The 14,370-nt window shown below is 45.4% G+C and overlaps 1 protein-coding gene, 1 long non-coding RNA gene and 1 pseudogene across 5 annotated transcripts in view; 1 reads left to right on the forward strand and 2 right to left on the reverse strand.

The window, feature by feature from the left end:
* LOC119087727 overlaps nucleotides 1-14,370 on the reverse strand; it is a 298,948-nt pseudogene that overhangs the window by 106,120 nt on the left and 178,458 nt on the right.
* Nucleotides 1,243-14,370, reverse strand: part of Rassf8 (Ras association domain family member 8) — an 80,999-nt gene continuing 67,871 nt past the window's right edge. For all 3 annotated transcript variants that reach the window (XM_028891622.2, XM_037203991.1, XM_028891623.2), the window contains exons 2-5: nucleotides 10,938-11,105; nucleotides 6,884-7,773; nucleotides 6,183-6,327; nucleotides 1,243-5,300 (exon numbers count right to left, since the gene is read on the reverse strand). In XM_028891622.2, coding sequence (XP_028747455.1) covers nucleotides 5,179-5,300; nucleotides 6,183-6,327; nucleotides 6,884-7,773; nucleotides 10,938-11,040 — 1,260 coding nt within the window. In that variant the 5' untranslated portion in view covers nucleotides 11,041-11,105 and the 3' untranslated portion in view covers nucleotides 1,243-5,178. The remainder of the gene's footprint in view (nucleotides 5,301-6,182; nucleotides 6,328-6,883; nucleotides 7,774-10,937; nucleotides 11,106-14,370) is intronic.
* Nucleotides 5,783-14,367, forward strand: LOC119087647. 2 transcript variants are annotated; one of them, XR_005091148.1, is made up of 3 exons: nucleotides 5,783-5,961; nucleotides 7,868-7,953; nucleotides 13,839-14,367. It is a non-coding gene; the product is annotated as an uncharacterized LOC119087647 (long non-coding RNA). The 2 variants fall into 2 exon arrangements; XR_005091147.1 differs by lacking the exon at nucleotides 13,839-14,367 and having other exon boundaries at nucleotides 7,868-9,449.

The following is a 14,370-nucleotide window of genomic DNA, read 5'->3' on the forward strand; positions in this document are numbered from 1 at the left end:
ATGGAGGGGGAGCATTAGTTTCTTATAAGTTCTACTTTAATAAAACAGCTACCTTCTTTTCTTCTTCTTCTTCTTCTTCTTCTTCTTCTTCTTCTTCTTCTTCTTCTTCTTCTTCTTCTTCTTCCTTCTTCTTCCTCTTCCTCCTCCTCTTCCTCCTCCTCCTTTCTTCTTCCTCTTCTTCTTCCTCCTCCTGTGGTATTGTATTCCCCCAAATATTGTGCATGCTAATAAACTTATCTGGGGTCAGAGACAGAGCAGCCACAATATTAAACATAAAGGATAGGCAGTGGTAGCACACACCTTTAATCCTAGCATTCCAGAGGCAGAAATTCATGTGTTCAAGGATACAGCCAGGCATGGTGACTCACACCTTTAATCCCAGAAAGCAAGCCTTTAATCCCAGGGAGTGGTGGTAGAAAGCAGAAAGATATATAAGGCGTGAGGACCAGAAACTAGAAGCTTTTGGCTGGTTAAGCATTTGGCTGGTTAAGCATTTGGCTGGTTAAGCTTTCAGGCTTTCGAGCAGCAGTTCAGCTGAGATTCATTCTGGATGAGAACTCAGAGGCTTCCAGTCTGAGGAAGCAAGACCAGCTGAGGAATTGGCGAGGTGAGATAGCTGTGGCTTGTTCTGCATCTATCAGCATTCACCCCAATACCTGGCCTCAGGTTTGATTTTATTAATAAGACTCTTTAAGATTCATGCTACATCCTCCTCATCTTCGTGTGTGTGTGTGTGTGTGTGTGTGTGTGTGTGTGTGTGTTGTGTTGTACACACGTGTGCACATCCATGTGCAGGTGCACTCTTGTGTTGGGAGGCCAGTGGTCAACTGCAGGTGCTGTTCTCAGTCACCATCTTAGGTGTGAGGCAGTGAGGCAGGGTCTCCCGCTGGACCTGGAACTTCCCATTTCTGCTTGGTTGGCTGGCCGGGTGAGCCCCCCTCCCCTTTGATCCTTAGCACTGTACTGACGTGTGCAGTGGTGCAGTGTCACTGGGTGCTGAGGAGCTGAACTCAGTCTCAAGCATTCAGCATGTACTTTACTACTGAGCCGTCTCCCCAGCCTGGCTGCTACCTTCTGAGCAAAAGATAGTTCTTCAGGCTAGCACTGCATTTAGAAAAAGGTCATTTTTTTTTTTTTTATCACTGATGTGCAGACCTACTTTCTTTGCCATCTTTCAAAAGAAACAAAATCATATCTTAAAGTATTAAGTATATAAGAAATAAAACAACTGTACTGCCCCAATGAATCTTGAAAATTTATTATTTGGGAGAATATCAGATATTGATCTTTTGCTTTATAGCTCATGATAATAATCAGAAAATATACATTTTGAAATGAAGTCAAAAGAAAATAATTACATATAATACATATTACAGATTTCTTATTTATACATCAGCAAAGCAGTACTAAAAGCATATTTATGGCTCACAGTCAGCAAACATGGACACTTTCCGTCTAAAGCTGTAGGGACTCAAATCCTTCTAGGTCAGTGACAGACACTGAGGAATACACTGAAGGGCTACTACCATGTCTGGCTGTAAACCTGTATTTTTCACTCTTTCCCCTCCCCCATATATATGCATATATTTATTGCCTTTTAGAGTTCTGCTGGTTTAATAGTATGCTAAATAGCCATCTGCAGCCATTTGGTTTCTAAAAATATATAAAATGCCCAGGAAGGAGCTCCCGCAGCTTTGCGGCAGCCACTGACCTGGCGTCCAAGGTGCACTGGGAAATGTGAAGCAGCGTAACTAAATAAATACTGATGGGCTGAGTTCCTGACACACTATCAGCCTTCTCCTGGAACTTAAAAACACCAGAGCAGACAGTATGAACATGCAACTTAAAAACACTGACATGATACAAAGGAATACTTATGAGCTGGCTTCACCACAGTATCAACTAATCAAGACAGGCTTGTGTTAGAGAGGGATGCAGAGCGTCATTCAATATCTATTATAAATTAAGGCCTAATCTGTCCAAGGCAATGTCCAACGCTAACTGCCTGTCCCTGTCCATGCCTGAAATCAGGTGTTTGTCCTTGTCCATCTGCTAAAGTCCTAACTTGGAAAGGTACTCCCTGACATCCGAGTTGTTTCTGAAGACCTCTTTGCTCTTACAAACGAAGCTGTGTCAGCAGAGGACTGCACTTTATCTTGGCTCTGGGAGCAGTGCTGATCTATTGGTCTACGCCACCACACTCCATATCTCATACCACGAGCTGTGGCTTTACTGTACAGACCAGGCTGGAAATAGCTCTCTCTTAGAACTGATTTCAACTATAGGAGCTCCTGAACTGCCCATCGATAACTAATTGGGCATTCACAGGTCAACCAACACCAACTGAAGCCTCATACACAAAATACTCGCTGTTCACTGAGACAAAAAAGGAACGTTAACAGCAAAAATATAAAGGAAATGAAAAAATAAAACACACACACACAAACTGAGGTAACCCACTGTGGGTGATTCTCTGAGAATGAGGATGCTCTAGAGGTCAAACAGACCAGTGATATTCAAATTAGTCACTGGTAAGAATAAAACTTGCAATATATTTAATACCTGTAGAAAAACTGCATAATATAACCTGCAGTACTGATTAAAAAGACACAAAAATTTGTGATCTAATTTACTATTTAGAACCTGGATATTTATTTCCCCATATGCAAAATGTTACATTTGGTATGTTTTGAGTCCCATTGCCTGCACCCCTCTGAGATGTGGCCAAAGACAGGGCTCTTAAGCCGATTCATTTGTAGTCACAATAGGTAAAAACAGTCACAAGAGACTAAAATATTTTCTGATGTTTCTACAGAAATTAGTTGTTTTCCCTAGCTAAAAAAGATTTAGAAAATATTTGACAGTGGTGTGCTTGTGGAAGTCCTGTTAACTGGTGACAAAGCACAGCTGCTCAGCTGTTTGTGAACTCACGTGGTCACACCCCACCCATCTGGGAGGCAGTGTTTCTGTGTAATTAGGCCCATGGAGAGGAGCTGGCAGCTTCAGAGTTCTGAGGTTGTTACAGATGTTAACTGTGACACAGCGCCAGGACTGCAGGGGGCTGGTGGGACATGCCACCTGTTTTAGAGTTCCTCGTTAAACCCGGCAGTTCACACCCCCCCCCACCCCTCCACCCCCGTGAGCTGTGCACTGTGCGGCCCTGCCAGGTATGCCAAGGGATCTGCAGGTCCTTTCTTTTTTGAGACAGGGTCTCATACTAGACCCCATGCTATTCTAGAACTTGTTGTGGAACTTAGGATAGCCTGGGTCTTGTGACAACTCTCCTGCCTCAGTCAGGAGTGCTGGGATTATAGTCATGAACCACCATGCCCAGCTCTGTCTCTAATTAGTCATCGTAGAGCTTAACACACCTGTGGTTAACATTTGGCTTTAAATCGAAGACAATCCATTTGTACAATGTTTTTCTTTGTGATCAAGGTTTAATTTAGCTGATCAATGACTCAGGATAGGAGAGTCTGAGAATAAGGCATGTACTGGGCATATGGAGTCACCACTGTCACAAAGAGCTACACATTACTTTGAATTATCCTTTTTAAATGTACAGAGAGAGGAAACAATTGTTACAAATCTGGAGCAGATGTGTACAGGCCGTGCTTCCTTCTCCAGTTACCTGCAAAGCAGTAACGGCAAGATCAACCCAGGAGTGCAGAGAAAGCACTTCAGTTGAGGTCCACCGTTTGCTTATGTGGGAAGAGGGAACACGCATGGCTTTTGGTTCTTGAGAAGCATCTATTATTTCACAGCCATTTTTACGTCTTCTCTGTGGAAACCTAAATAAAGCAGCATTGTCTGCTTCATTACACATTCGTTAAACAACAAGGAAGTCGGATGATTCCAACACCCGAGCTGCCTTCAGTGTTATCAGGCATTGCCATATTAATCCACTCCTATTGATCCTGTGTAAGTACAGCAGAGAATGTATTCTCTTTAGAATTGGAAGCTGCTTTCGGTTTCAGATGTAAGTCTTAGTTACATTGTGCCAAATGTGCTCAGAGAGAAGGTAAACAGCTGCAAGGCATCTGACAGCATGTCTAAATATTACCTGTGAATGTAACTAAGTCACTGCTCATGAGAAAAGTATTGACTTTTTTTTTTTTGGCTTAATACACAAAATGATATAAATATAAATGGAGACTAATATCCTATAAAGTCAAACTTAAAAATAAAAACATACTCTGAATTTAACTTTATTTTCTTGGTGTAAAAAAACAAAACCAACTGCAGTGTTCTCTACTTTGGACTCCGTGACTAGAGCAAACACACAGCCCACGTTTTAAATCACGGCATGCAGCAGCACCCCCCCCTGCTCTGCACGGCATGACTACAGAGGAGGTGGGTTGTTCTGGAGTATATCACACGACTCCCAAAGTGCAGCAACCCGATCCTCAGAGCTCTCTCCATGGGAGGCAGTAAGGCAGGAAGACCCAGAGTGTGTCAGGAAACCATGGACAGCCGTCAGCTGGCTGCTGGCAGTCTATGACCACAAACATTTGACATGAACAGTTTACCCCATTAAAGTGTTTCTGGGATGTTATGTGGTAATTTATGTTTGGAAATACTGTAAAGAAACCCTTAACTTCCAGACCAGAAAGAAAGCTGTATTACCTCACTTAAGCAAGGGTGAGGAGAGAGGCTCAGCATTAAGTGCAGTGGTTCTGTTGGAGTCAGTCTGGATGGGGAAGCGGCCCACGAGGCTGTTTAGCTAGGCCAGAGCAAAGCTCGGATGGAGTCTGCCAACATGCACAGTCAGAATCCCACAATATTTAACATAATTAAGTCACAGGGTAAGGATTAATAAAATATTAAACAGCAACATTCATACATCAATCGGTTACATGGAATAAATTAAACCAAACAGTTACATAACTTTACTCTTAATTCAGGGTTTATTCATGTATAAACATAGATTAATACTTTCCTAATGTTCTCAGAACACTACAAATAAAAAACGAAGGCTTTGCATTTCAGCTGCTGGACAACATGTCAATACTGCGAAGTGTGAACAGGCTCCGTGTTCAGCATCAGTGCACAGGCTCCAAGTGGTCTGCAATCAGGAGGATAGAGTGGCTTGGGAACAGACCCTCTGTTCAGTTGGCACAAACTGAAAGATTTTATTGTCCTTGGTACCTCGGCTGGATCCTTCCCCTGAAGACAATGTTATACATAGATGCCTTCAGGATTAAATCCAGAAGAGATGGGGTTCTGCAGAATACGAAGATTACTGGGAAGCTGCCGTGATGAACCAGGTCGCTTCAGGGACCCAGACTGGAATGGTGCCTCTAAACAGGAAACAGACAGTCATCCGGTGATTGGCTAACCAGAAAATTCATTAACTTCCTGCCCCAAAAAACTAGAGAGAGAAGACTATACTGGTAACTGCAGCCGGAGGTCGGGGAAGGAGAAGGCAGGGCTCTGGGAAGGAGGAGAGGGCAGGGCTCTGGGAAGGAGGAGAGGACAGTGCTCTGGGAAGGAGGAGAGGACAGGGCTCTGGGAAGGAGGAGAGGACAGGGCTCTGGGAAGGAGGAGAGGACAGGGCTCTGGGAAGGAGGAGAGGGCAGGGCTCTGGGAAGGAGGAGAGGACAGTGCTCTGGGAAGGAGGAGAGGACAGGGCTCTGGGAAGGAGGAGAGGACAGGGCTCTGGGAAGGAGGAGAGGACAGGGCTCTGGGAAGGAGGAGAAGGCAGTGCTCTGGGAAGGAGGAGAGGACAGTGCTCTGGGAAGGAGGAGAGGACAGTGCTCTGGGAAGGAGGAGAGGACAGGGCTCTGGGAAGGAGGAGAGGACAGGGCTCTGGGAAGGAGGAGAGGACAGGGCTCTGGGAAGGAGGAGAGGACAGGGCTCTGGCCATGAACCAGTTCCCAAAGACCAGAGAGCTTTGCCCTGCTGCTTCTCCCGGTTGCTGAGGCCATAGCTCACAGACAGGAAGTTTCAACTACAGAACAGGTGAGTGACAACGACTCAGGAGAGGAGGGGAATTGGGAGAAGCTAGGATGCAAATTAGCATGGCCCACATTCATATTTATATTTATACTTTGGTTAGCATTTAAAAATAAACAATATCACCATCCAAGTAAACTGATTCCCCAAATGTTACTGGTGTCTTCAGACACCAGAAGGATGCCACTGTAGGTGACATCAGGGTGGAAGCGGAAGGGAGGCCTTACCTGTCTCTATGTCTGCCTGGGAGGCCTCTATCTCCGTGGGCTCAGCTGGCAGCACCGTGACCTTTGTCCCTGTCTGCTGGATGAACTGCTGCAGATTGACTTGACGTAGCTCTTTGGTCAACTGCTCCAGCTCCTGTTCCTTGTCCTGGTTGGAAGACACCAGCTATTCGGTAACTGGGCTGTGCATGGGGCTGCCTTTGGGACAGACCACTGCGATGGGGTGAGAGGGGGGTGGGAGATGGGGCCTGCTTCCAGAACTCCCTGACACACTTGGTTTGTGTGGACACAGTGGCCTAAGAGGGGACTGCCCTCCTTAGACATGACGCTTCCCTTGTGGATGTTGCCATGTACTTATAAATAAATGTGTGGTCTGAACGTGTCACCAAAAGGTACGAGTTTCTATAGACCTCAGCACTGCAACAATCTTGCTGATCTTGTCACAAATTCCCCTTAGATACTTTATAACCTACTGCAAATGAATTTGGGTCATAAGTTAGAGTTCTTAGTTTTGATAAGATGTTGGAGTTGAACCTACTAATATTTATTTTATAACATGAGGAAAGCAGGATTCTCATGAAATTCTCAGTCTAAGGTTCTTACATCTACCACAGACAGGCCTGAGCTACAGAGCCCTCTCTAGGTCCTTGACTTAAACTTGCCCTTACACGGATGAGGTGCCCTGCTCACGGAGGTGCCCTTACCTGTAAGCGCTTGGTAGCCTGCCCCAGAGACCTCTCTACAGCTCTAATGCCGTTCTCCAGCCTCAGGCTCTGCTGCCCTTGCAGGTCCATCTCCCCCTTGACCTTTTCGATCTTTCCTTTCACCTCCTCCTCGTTGACTTGGGCCTCCTGAACTTCCCGGTGCAGCTTCTCCGCTTCGAGACCACTTTCCATAGAGTGGATCTGTGCCAGGTAGTCCTTCAGCTTGCTGTCACAGTCTGTGACTTTCTGCCGTATCTCCTCGAGCTGGTCCTGGAGCTGCTTCTCATTTTCTTGTTCTATCTGTAGTTCATTTTCCCAAAACTCCTCCTCCTCGATCTCTACATCATTCCTTTTGATCTTTTGCTCCAGACGGACAATTTCCTCTTCCAGGCTGGAATTGTATTTTTGCTCCCAGAATCGTATCTCTAGTTCACTGGACTCCAGCTGCTGCTCAATGGCCTGCAGCTTATCTGTCTGCAGCCGGATCAGCCTCCTCAGCTCCTCTGCTGTGGTTCTGCAGTTACTCAGCACCTTCTGCCTAAACTCAGTTTCTTTACCTTTTCCAAAAATGTCCATCAGCCCTTTGGCACCTCCTGTGAACGTCAGGGACTTCCTTTTAGGTTCTCTTCTCTTGATTGACTTGTCTACCTGAGGCCGAAGTTTGGCTAAGGGGGGCAAGCTCTGTCGGTACAAAGTTCTTTCAGGAATCCGGGCCACACTGTCTGAGGTGGGGCGCTCACTGAGGGATGGCCCAGTCCGACGCAAGATGAGCTGTACATCACTAGCATACTGCCCCCACTTGTTTAAGGATATGATGGGGTTTTCATGTGGTGCCAAGTGCCTCTCAGTATCTCTCCATTTCTCTATGAGGGTGTACCTTCCAGTTCGACCTAGACAGAAAAGATCAGAGCACACTGTCACAGTGGGACATGTAATGATAAATAATGCAACAGACAATAACTTGTGACAACTGTTCTTGGGCAGCATCAGAAGAGAGTCCAGGTCCTCTGACAGCCTGAGGAAACACAAGATCTCTGAAGCTGTGCGAGCATGCTGTTCAGATATGAACTGTGAGTATCCTCTGACTTGTTAGAAATTCCACTTTGTATTTCCCCTAAGAATTTTATACTCTGGTCAAATATCTAAGTGTTCAGAACTTCTGGGGAAAGACTGAACAAAGAAAAACATTGGGAATACTTCCCCCACGGCAAAGAAGGGACGGTCCCAGAAGTTAACCAGAGCTTCGAAAGTGGCACAGATTGTCACTGTGTAGTGGAGAACCTGCCCCAGCTCACTGCAGTGCCTAGGCCTGGGGGCTCCCTGAGTGCTTGGCTGGCCTACAGCTCATACAGCTGAAGCTGCCCAGTAAAGATGACCCTTCCAAACTGCTTCCTGTGAAAAGGGGAGTCTGAAGAGAAGTTTGGTTTAATCTTAATAATAATAGTTTCAAAGGTTCTTCTTAAAAAAAAAAAAAAAGCAAAATTTAGATTTTACTCTTAGAGACAAAACAGTAAAATCATTTAAATAAAAAAAAATGCTTTACCTGCTAATTACAGAATTGAAATAAACAAAAGACAATATAGGGTCAGAAAGAGGGCTCAGTGGGTAAAAATGATTGTCACCAAGTCCAGTGATCCCTGGGACACACATGGTGGAAACAAAGAACTGATTCCTGAGAATTTTTTTTTTTTCTGGCCTCCACATATATCTGAGCTTTGGTATATTTCTGCCCCCATCCAAATAAATATAATGAAAAAAAAAAAAAAAAAAAAAAAAAAGACAGTGTAATGTTATAGGTGTGAAAACATTTCATAAACATTTTCATTTAAGGTGAGTGCTATTTTGAGTTTGTTAAACATGTACCTCAGGGGCTGAGAATAGACATCAGTCAGTAAAACACGGGCCGATAAACATGAGCACCTAAGCTCAGAGCCCAGAACACACAAAAAACGTCAGGGACAACAGGTCACACCTGTGACCCTGTGGGATCTGGGGCAGTGAGAGACTGTCTCAAACAAAAAGGTACATGCAGGTACCACACACGCATGCATATCTTTGTACATGCAACATGTACAAAGAAAGCGAATATCAGTAGTCACTGTCCTATAAAGAAACTCTGCCATCTAGCAATCAGCGCTGCATAGGAAACAACAGCAGGAGCTGCTGACAGACAGTAGTATTTTCTCCATTACTGGATCAATACGTGGGCATCTGGATGTGTGGATATGAACTCCCCCAGCAATTCAGAAGCAGAGCGTAAGAATGCCTAAACTGACATGGCCTGAATGTCTACAGTTTGTCTACCCATCCAGTTATCTATGGCACTGACAGTCTAAGCTGTATGTTTAATAAATGTGACTAAATAAACAAACAAATAAATAAATAAATGCAAATAAGACACGGATTATAGTTTTAAATAGTCTCATGGCAGACAGGAAGCAGCTGTGGGGTCACCAGTGGAGTCACTCCTCAGATGAGCTCTACATTCAATTAAGTATTTATGATACAAAAAAAAAAGCCTTTTCAGCCAAATTTGAAATTACACCATACAACATCTACATTCAAGTTTCAGCTTCTCAAAGCAGGCCTTGAATTGAGTAATTGAGAGAGGAAAAATAGGGTATTGAGTTTAGTTAAAACATTTGTTCACAGGTTAAGTACATTCTTTATTCTAAACGAAGAAACATACATCCGGTGCGTAGGACATGTTTTCTCCATGGAACTCTCTGCAGATATGTGGTTAGCACACAAAAAGATGCAGCTGTGGTACCTGCTCAGGTAGTCTGACCTGTGTAGACTTTTTTCTAGGCACGCTGGTGTGTGCCTATTACCCTGCACTTGAATGGCCAGACAGGAGGGTTGTCACAGGTCAAGGCCAGCCTGGTCTACACAGTGAGACCTCCTCTTTAAAAACTTCTCGTGGGACTCCTAACAGTGAGAGCAGGGGCTGTCTCTGACTTTTGCTGGTTTTTGGAACCCTGCTCCTCATACTGGGTCACCTTGCCCAGCCTTAATACAGGGCGAGGTGCTCAGCCTGATATGCCATGTTTTGTTCATAACCATGCGAGGCCTGCCCTTTTCTGAATAGAAGTGGAGGAGAAGAGGATGGGGGTGCAGAGAGGAGATGGGGGAGGGACTGAGAGGAGAAGAGGGAGGGGAAACTATGGTCAGGATGTAAAATAAAGGAAAAAAAAAACAGTATCACACACGCACACACACTGACACAGAAATTACTTTAAAAAAAAACCACCATTCAGGGAAAATTTTGAGTTGATGTCTTAATCTTCACTGAATCCTGACTTGTTTCAATCCAACAGATCATGAGAGGTTCTTAAAAGAAATACTGAATATGTTGGCAGAAAAGGAAATGCTCTAACTTCCCCTTCCACAAGCACAGTCTTTCACAAATGAAAGGTGTTTCCCTGCTGGAGTCCAGCACTTCCAGCACTGCATTCCCACGGTGCAGCACAGATACGCAGGAGAACAAAGTCCCTCAGTCAGCGTTTAGCAGACCTGCCACAGTGCAAGCGTGCTGGCAACAGGTGGCCTATCTCAATCCCGCACTGACCTGACGCTGCCTCTGATATATACTGTTGACGAGGAGCTGGGGACAACGAGGAACTGAGCACCTAGCAAGGTGCAGGATGCAATTTCCTCTTAATCGTGTTTGCTAAATAGCAGATTTATAATGCAAATAGAAACTATGAACATTACTCGGTTTAGGAAGAGAGAGGTTTATGCCCTCATTGTGTTCCAAAAAAAACCTAAAGTAACTAATAAGCATGTATAAACTCTGATAAAATCCCTCCCTCCCCCTCCTTCTGCACCCCATGCACTCCTATTTCCTGGATGTTCTGCATGGGCATCTTGGGCCAAGAACTACAGATAAACCCTCTGAAACTGTGAACCAAATACCCTCTAGTTTAACTTTCAGGTGTTTTTATCAAGATGCTGAGAAGCCAACTCAGGCACACAGCATCACCACACCCCACAAGTGCCAAGTACCTTCTTTTTTTAATTTTTTATTTTTTTTGACTTGACATATTTGACTTACCTATAGCTTGGGCTAAGGCTATTACAACCTCCTGGCAAGTTGTGACTTCAGTGACCCCACAAACAATCCTCTGAACTCCATCCACCCATACTTTAAGTTCCATGGTGCACTTGCCGGTTACCCAGAGGCCCTGGCAGTGGTCATCAGGATTTCAGGTCATGGCTCTGGCTTTGGAAACACAGAGAAGGCAGAATCTGTATTAGCTTACCAAATAAATAAATAAAGAAAGAAAGAAAGAAAGAAAGAGAGAGAGAAAGAAACCATCGTTTTTTAAATAAAGGAAACGTTCCCCTATATTATGTGAACCATAGCATGACACCCAATATCCCACTGTGGTAAAGTCCAGGCTCACTTATGGACCAGAGCTCTGCAGGGTAAATGGCCCCTACCACACGCCCCACCCCTGACTTACTCTCATAGTAACTTTTAACTGTGCTCTCTTCTTAATTTGTTCATTAGCATAATGGCAGAGATTTTTTTAAGTTCCTATCATCTTGAAACATGAATGATTAAACCATTTTAAACATACTTGCTATGCTATCCTACTGACCAGTGTGCATGCTTGTACCAGTCACACTCTCCTGGGGACCAGTGTGCATCTGTGTGACAGTCACACTCTCCTGGGGACCATTGTGCATCTGTGTAGCAGTCACACTCTCCTGGGGACCAGTGTGCATCTGTGTGGCAATCACACTCTCCTGGGAACCAGTGTGCATCCATGTGCCAGTCACACTCTCCTGGGGACCAGTGTGCATCTGTGTGGCAATCACACTCTCCTGGGGACCAGTGTGCATCTGTGTGGCAATCATACTCTCCTGGGGACCAGTGTGCATCCGTGTGCCAGTCACACTCTCCTGGCCTTCCCAGGCCTCTCTGAGCTGCTCACACCAGGGCTATAAAAACCAACTGTCAGCCGGGCGGTGGTGACACAGGCCTGTAATCCCAGCACTCGGGAGGCAGAGGCAGGCGGATCTCTGTGAGTTCGAGGCCAGCCTGGTCTATAGAGCTAGTCCAGGACAGGCTCCAAAGCTACAGAGAAACCCTGTCTGGAAACACAAAAAAAAAACTCCAAAAAACCCAAAAAAACAAAAAACCCAACTGTCATGATAGAACTCTCATCCAGTGACTAGTGGAAGCAGATGCAGAGATCCACGGCCAAACTCCAGGTAGAGCGCCAGGAGTCCAATCGGTGAGAGGGAAGAGGGATTGTATGAGCAAGAGATATTGAGACCATGATTGGAAAAAGCACAGGGACAAAGCCAAACTAGTGGAAACACATGAACTGTGAACCAATGGCTGAGGAGCCCCCATGGAACTGGACTAGGCTCTCTGGATAAGTGATTCAGTTGATGAGCTTGAACTGTTTAGGAGGCCCGCAGGCTGTGGGACCAGGACCTGTCCTTGGTGCATGGGCTGGCTTTTTGGAACCTAGGGCCTACGCTGAGACACTTTGCTCAGCCTTGGTGTAGGGAGGAGGGGACTGGACCTGCCTCAACTGAATCTACCAGGCTGGGCTGACTCCCCAGGGGAGACCTTGCCTTGGAGGAGGTGGGAATGGGGGGGGGAGGCTGGAGGTGGGAGGAGGGAGGCCAGGGGAATCCGTGGCTGACTTGTAAAATTAAATTAATTATAAAATAAAAATATTTAGAAAAAAAAACAGCTGAAAGAAATCCCTCATGCATATCTGTCTTTTTCTCACTGCTGGTTTCCTGATTTCATTAAGTCAGAAGAGTTTCACCCCAACAATATAAAACACACCCTTCCCAGTGTTCACTGTTTACCCAGTCCTTTAAAAACATGGCCACATCATGTGCCAGTCGGAAGACTTTACTTAACTAAGTACACCGAGCTCTTCCACTAACTGCACACACCATCCTGCTGAAGTCAGCCCCACACACTCTCTTCTTCCTGTGCTTTTAGCCCTCAGCTCTCTCTGAGGTAGGGCTCCACACTAAGCAGGTTTACTCTTCACTGTCTTGTGGTCCGTCTTGATTTTAAAGGAGAATGATAGGCTTAGGAGAGGTAATCAACGCTGATTTAATTAGGTGATCATTTGGATTCGTTTTAAGGTTTTTAACAGCGCTGATATTTTAGAATTAACAACATTAAAAATCTTACTGAAAACTCTAGACACCCACCACTCCACATGCACCCCCTCCCCTTCACCAGACACCCCCATTCACCCAAAATGGAATTCCTGGTATTCTTTCTCTGGATAAAATTCAGGTATCAAAAGTTATCAGACATGACATACTCCCCTGCTGAAGGTTCTGAACTGAAACCTAGTTGATAACTATTTATTTTCCATTGAAAACCTTAGTCTTGAGAACACTTCGGATCTCAGTGAAATCCTCTCCTTCCAAAGAAACCCGCCATGGGGACCTCAGGCTCTAAGATGACCACTCACAGTTTTAAGTCCATCATGTATGGAGGTAACATCACAGTATGGCTCAATAGTGGGTCCCCAGAGTTCACATCCCCCTTTGACTGCAATGACCAACTGTCCCCAGTGCCCCCTTTCTGTGATTTTTCATTCTTAGGCACATCATCTATGCTCCAGATCCCTGTTTAACCTTTGGCACATCACCACAGATTTCCCCATCTGGGTGAGAATTGTTAGAACTTTTAATCACTGTGTGACTGCAATGAACACAAACACATGCACATCCATTCTCAGAGACACTGCTTATCACGCACACTCAGAGCACTCCTGCTTTGAGCAGAGGCCTCTTACCAGCCTTTGCGGTTTTGTTCTTTCACACTTGGAGACCAAGACGTGTAGGTGAACACAGCTTCTGTCAGGTTTGGGGCTACACTCTAATCATCTCAGCTCCCCTAAACATCACTGTATTATTTGCAAACTTCCCTGAAGAGCAGCCAGCCTCTCTATCTTCCTAGCAGAAGCCCCCAGCACACCTCTCCAGGAGCTGAAACCTGAAGTGGTCCCCACACCTTCTGAAGTCCAGACCCCCAGCTCTATGGCCCGTCCCCAGACTTGACGACAGGGGAAATCAGAAGGCCTACACTGTGGCTGCATGCAGGTGAGTGGTCACCAGTGTCTGAGTGCCCAGGAAGAAAATGACGTGGCCATCCCAGGTAGAATTTGGAATGGGAACAGTGACACAGTCAGTCCCCCGACCGCCAGCACCGACACACCTGAGTGCCTGTTTCTCTTACAAGGTGTCTACATTTGCAACTGTAGCATCTCAGTGTGGTGGCATTGTGCTCCCCAAAATTTTGTGCACCCTAATAAACTTATCTGGGGTCAGAGAAGAGAACAACCACAATATTAAACATAGAGGATAGGCAGTGGTAGCACACGCCTTTAATCCTGCATTACAGAGTCAGAAATCTACCTGGGTCTCTGTGTGTTCAAGGATACAGCCAAGCATGGTGACTCACGCCTTTAATCCCAGGGAGTGGTGGCAGAAAG

This window comes from Peromyscus leucopus, chromosome 3, assembly GCF_004664715.2.
Source record: "Peromyscus leucopus breed LL Stock chromosome 3, UCI_PerLeu_2.1, whole genome shotgun sequence".
Classification (NCBI taxonomy): Eukaryota; Metazoa; Chordata; class Mammalia; order Rodentia; family Cricetidae; genus Peromyscus; species Peromyscus leucopus.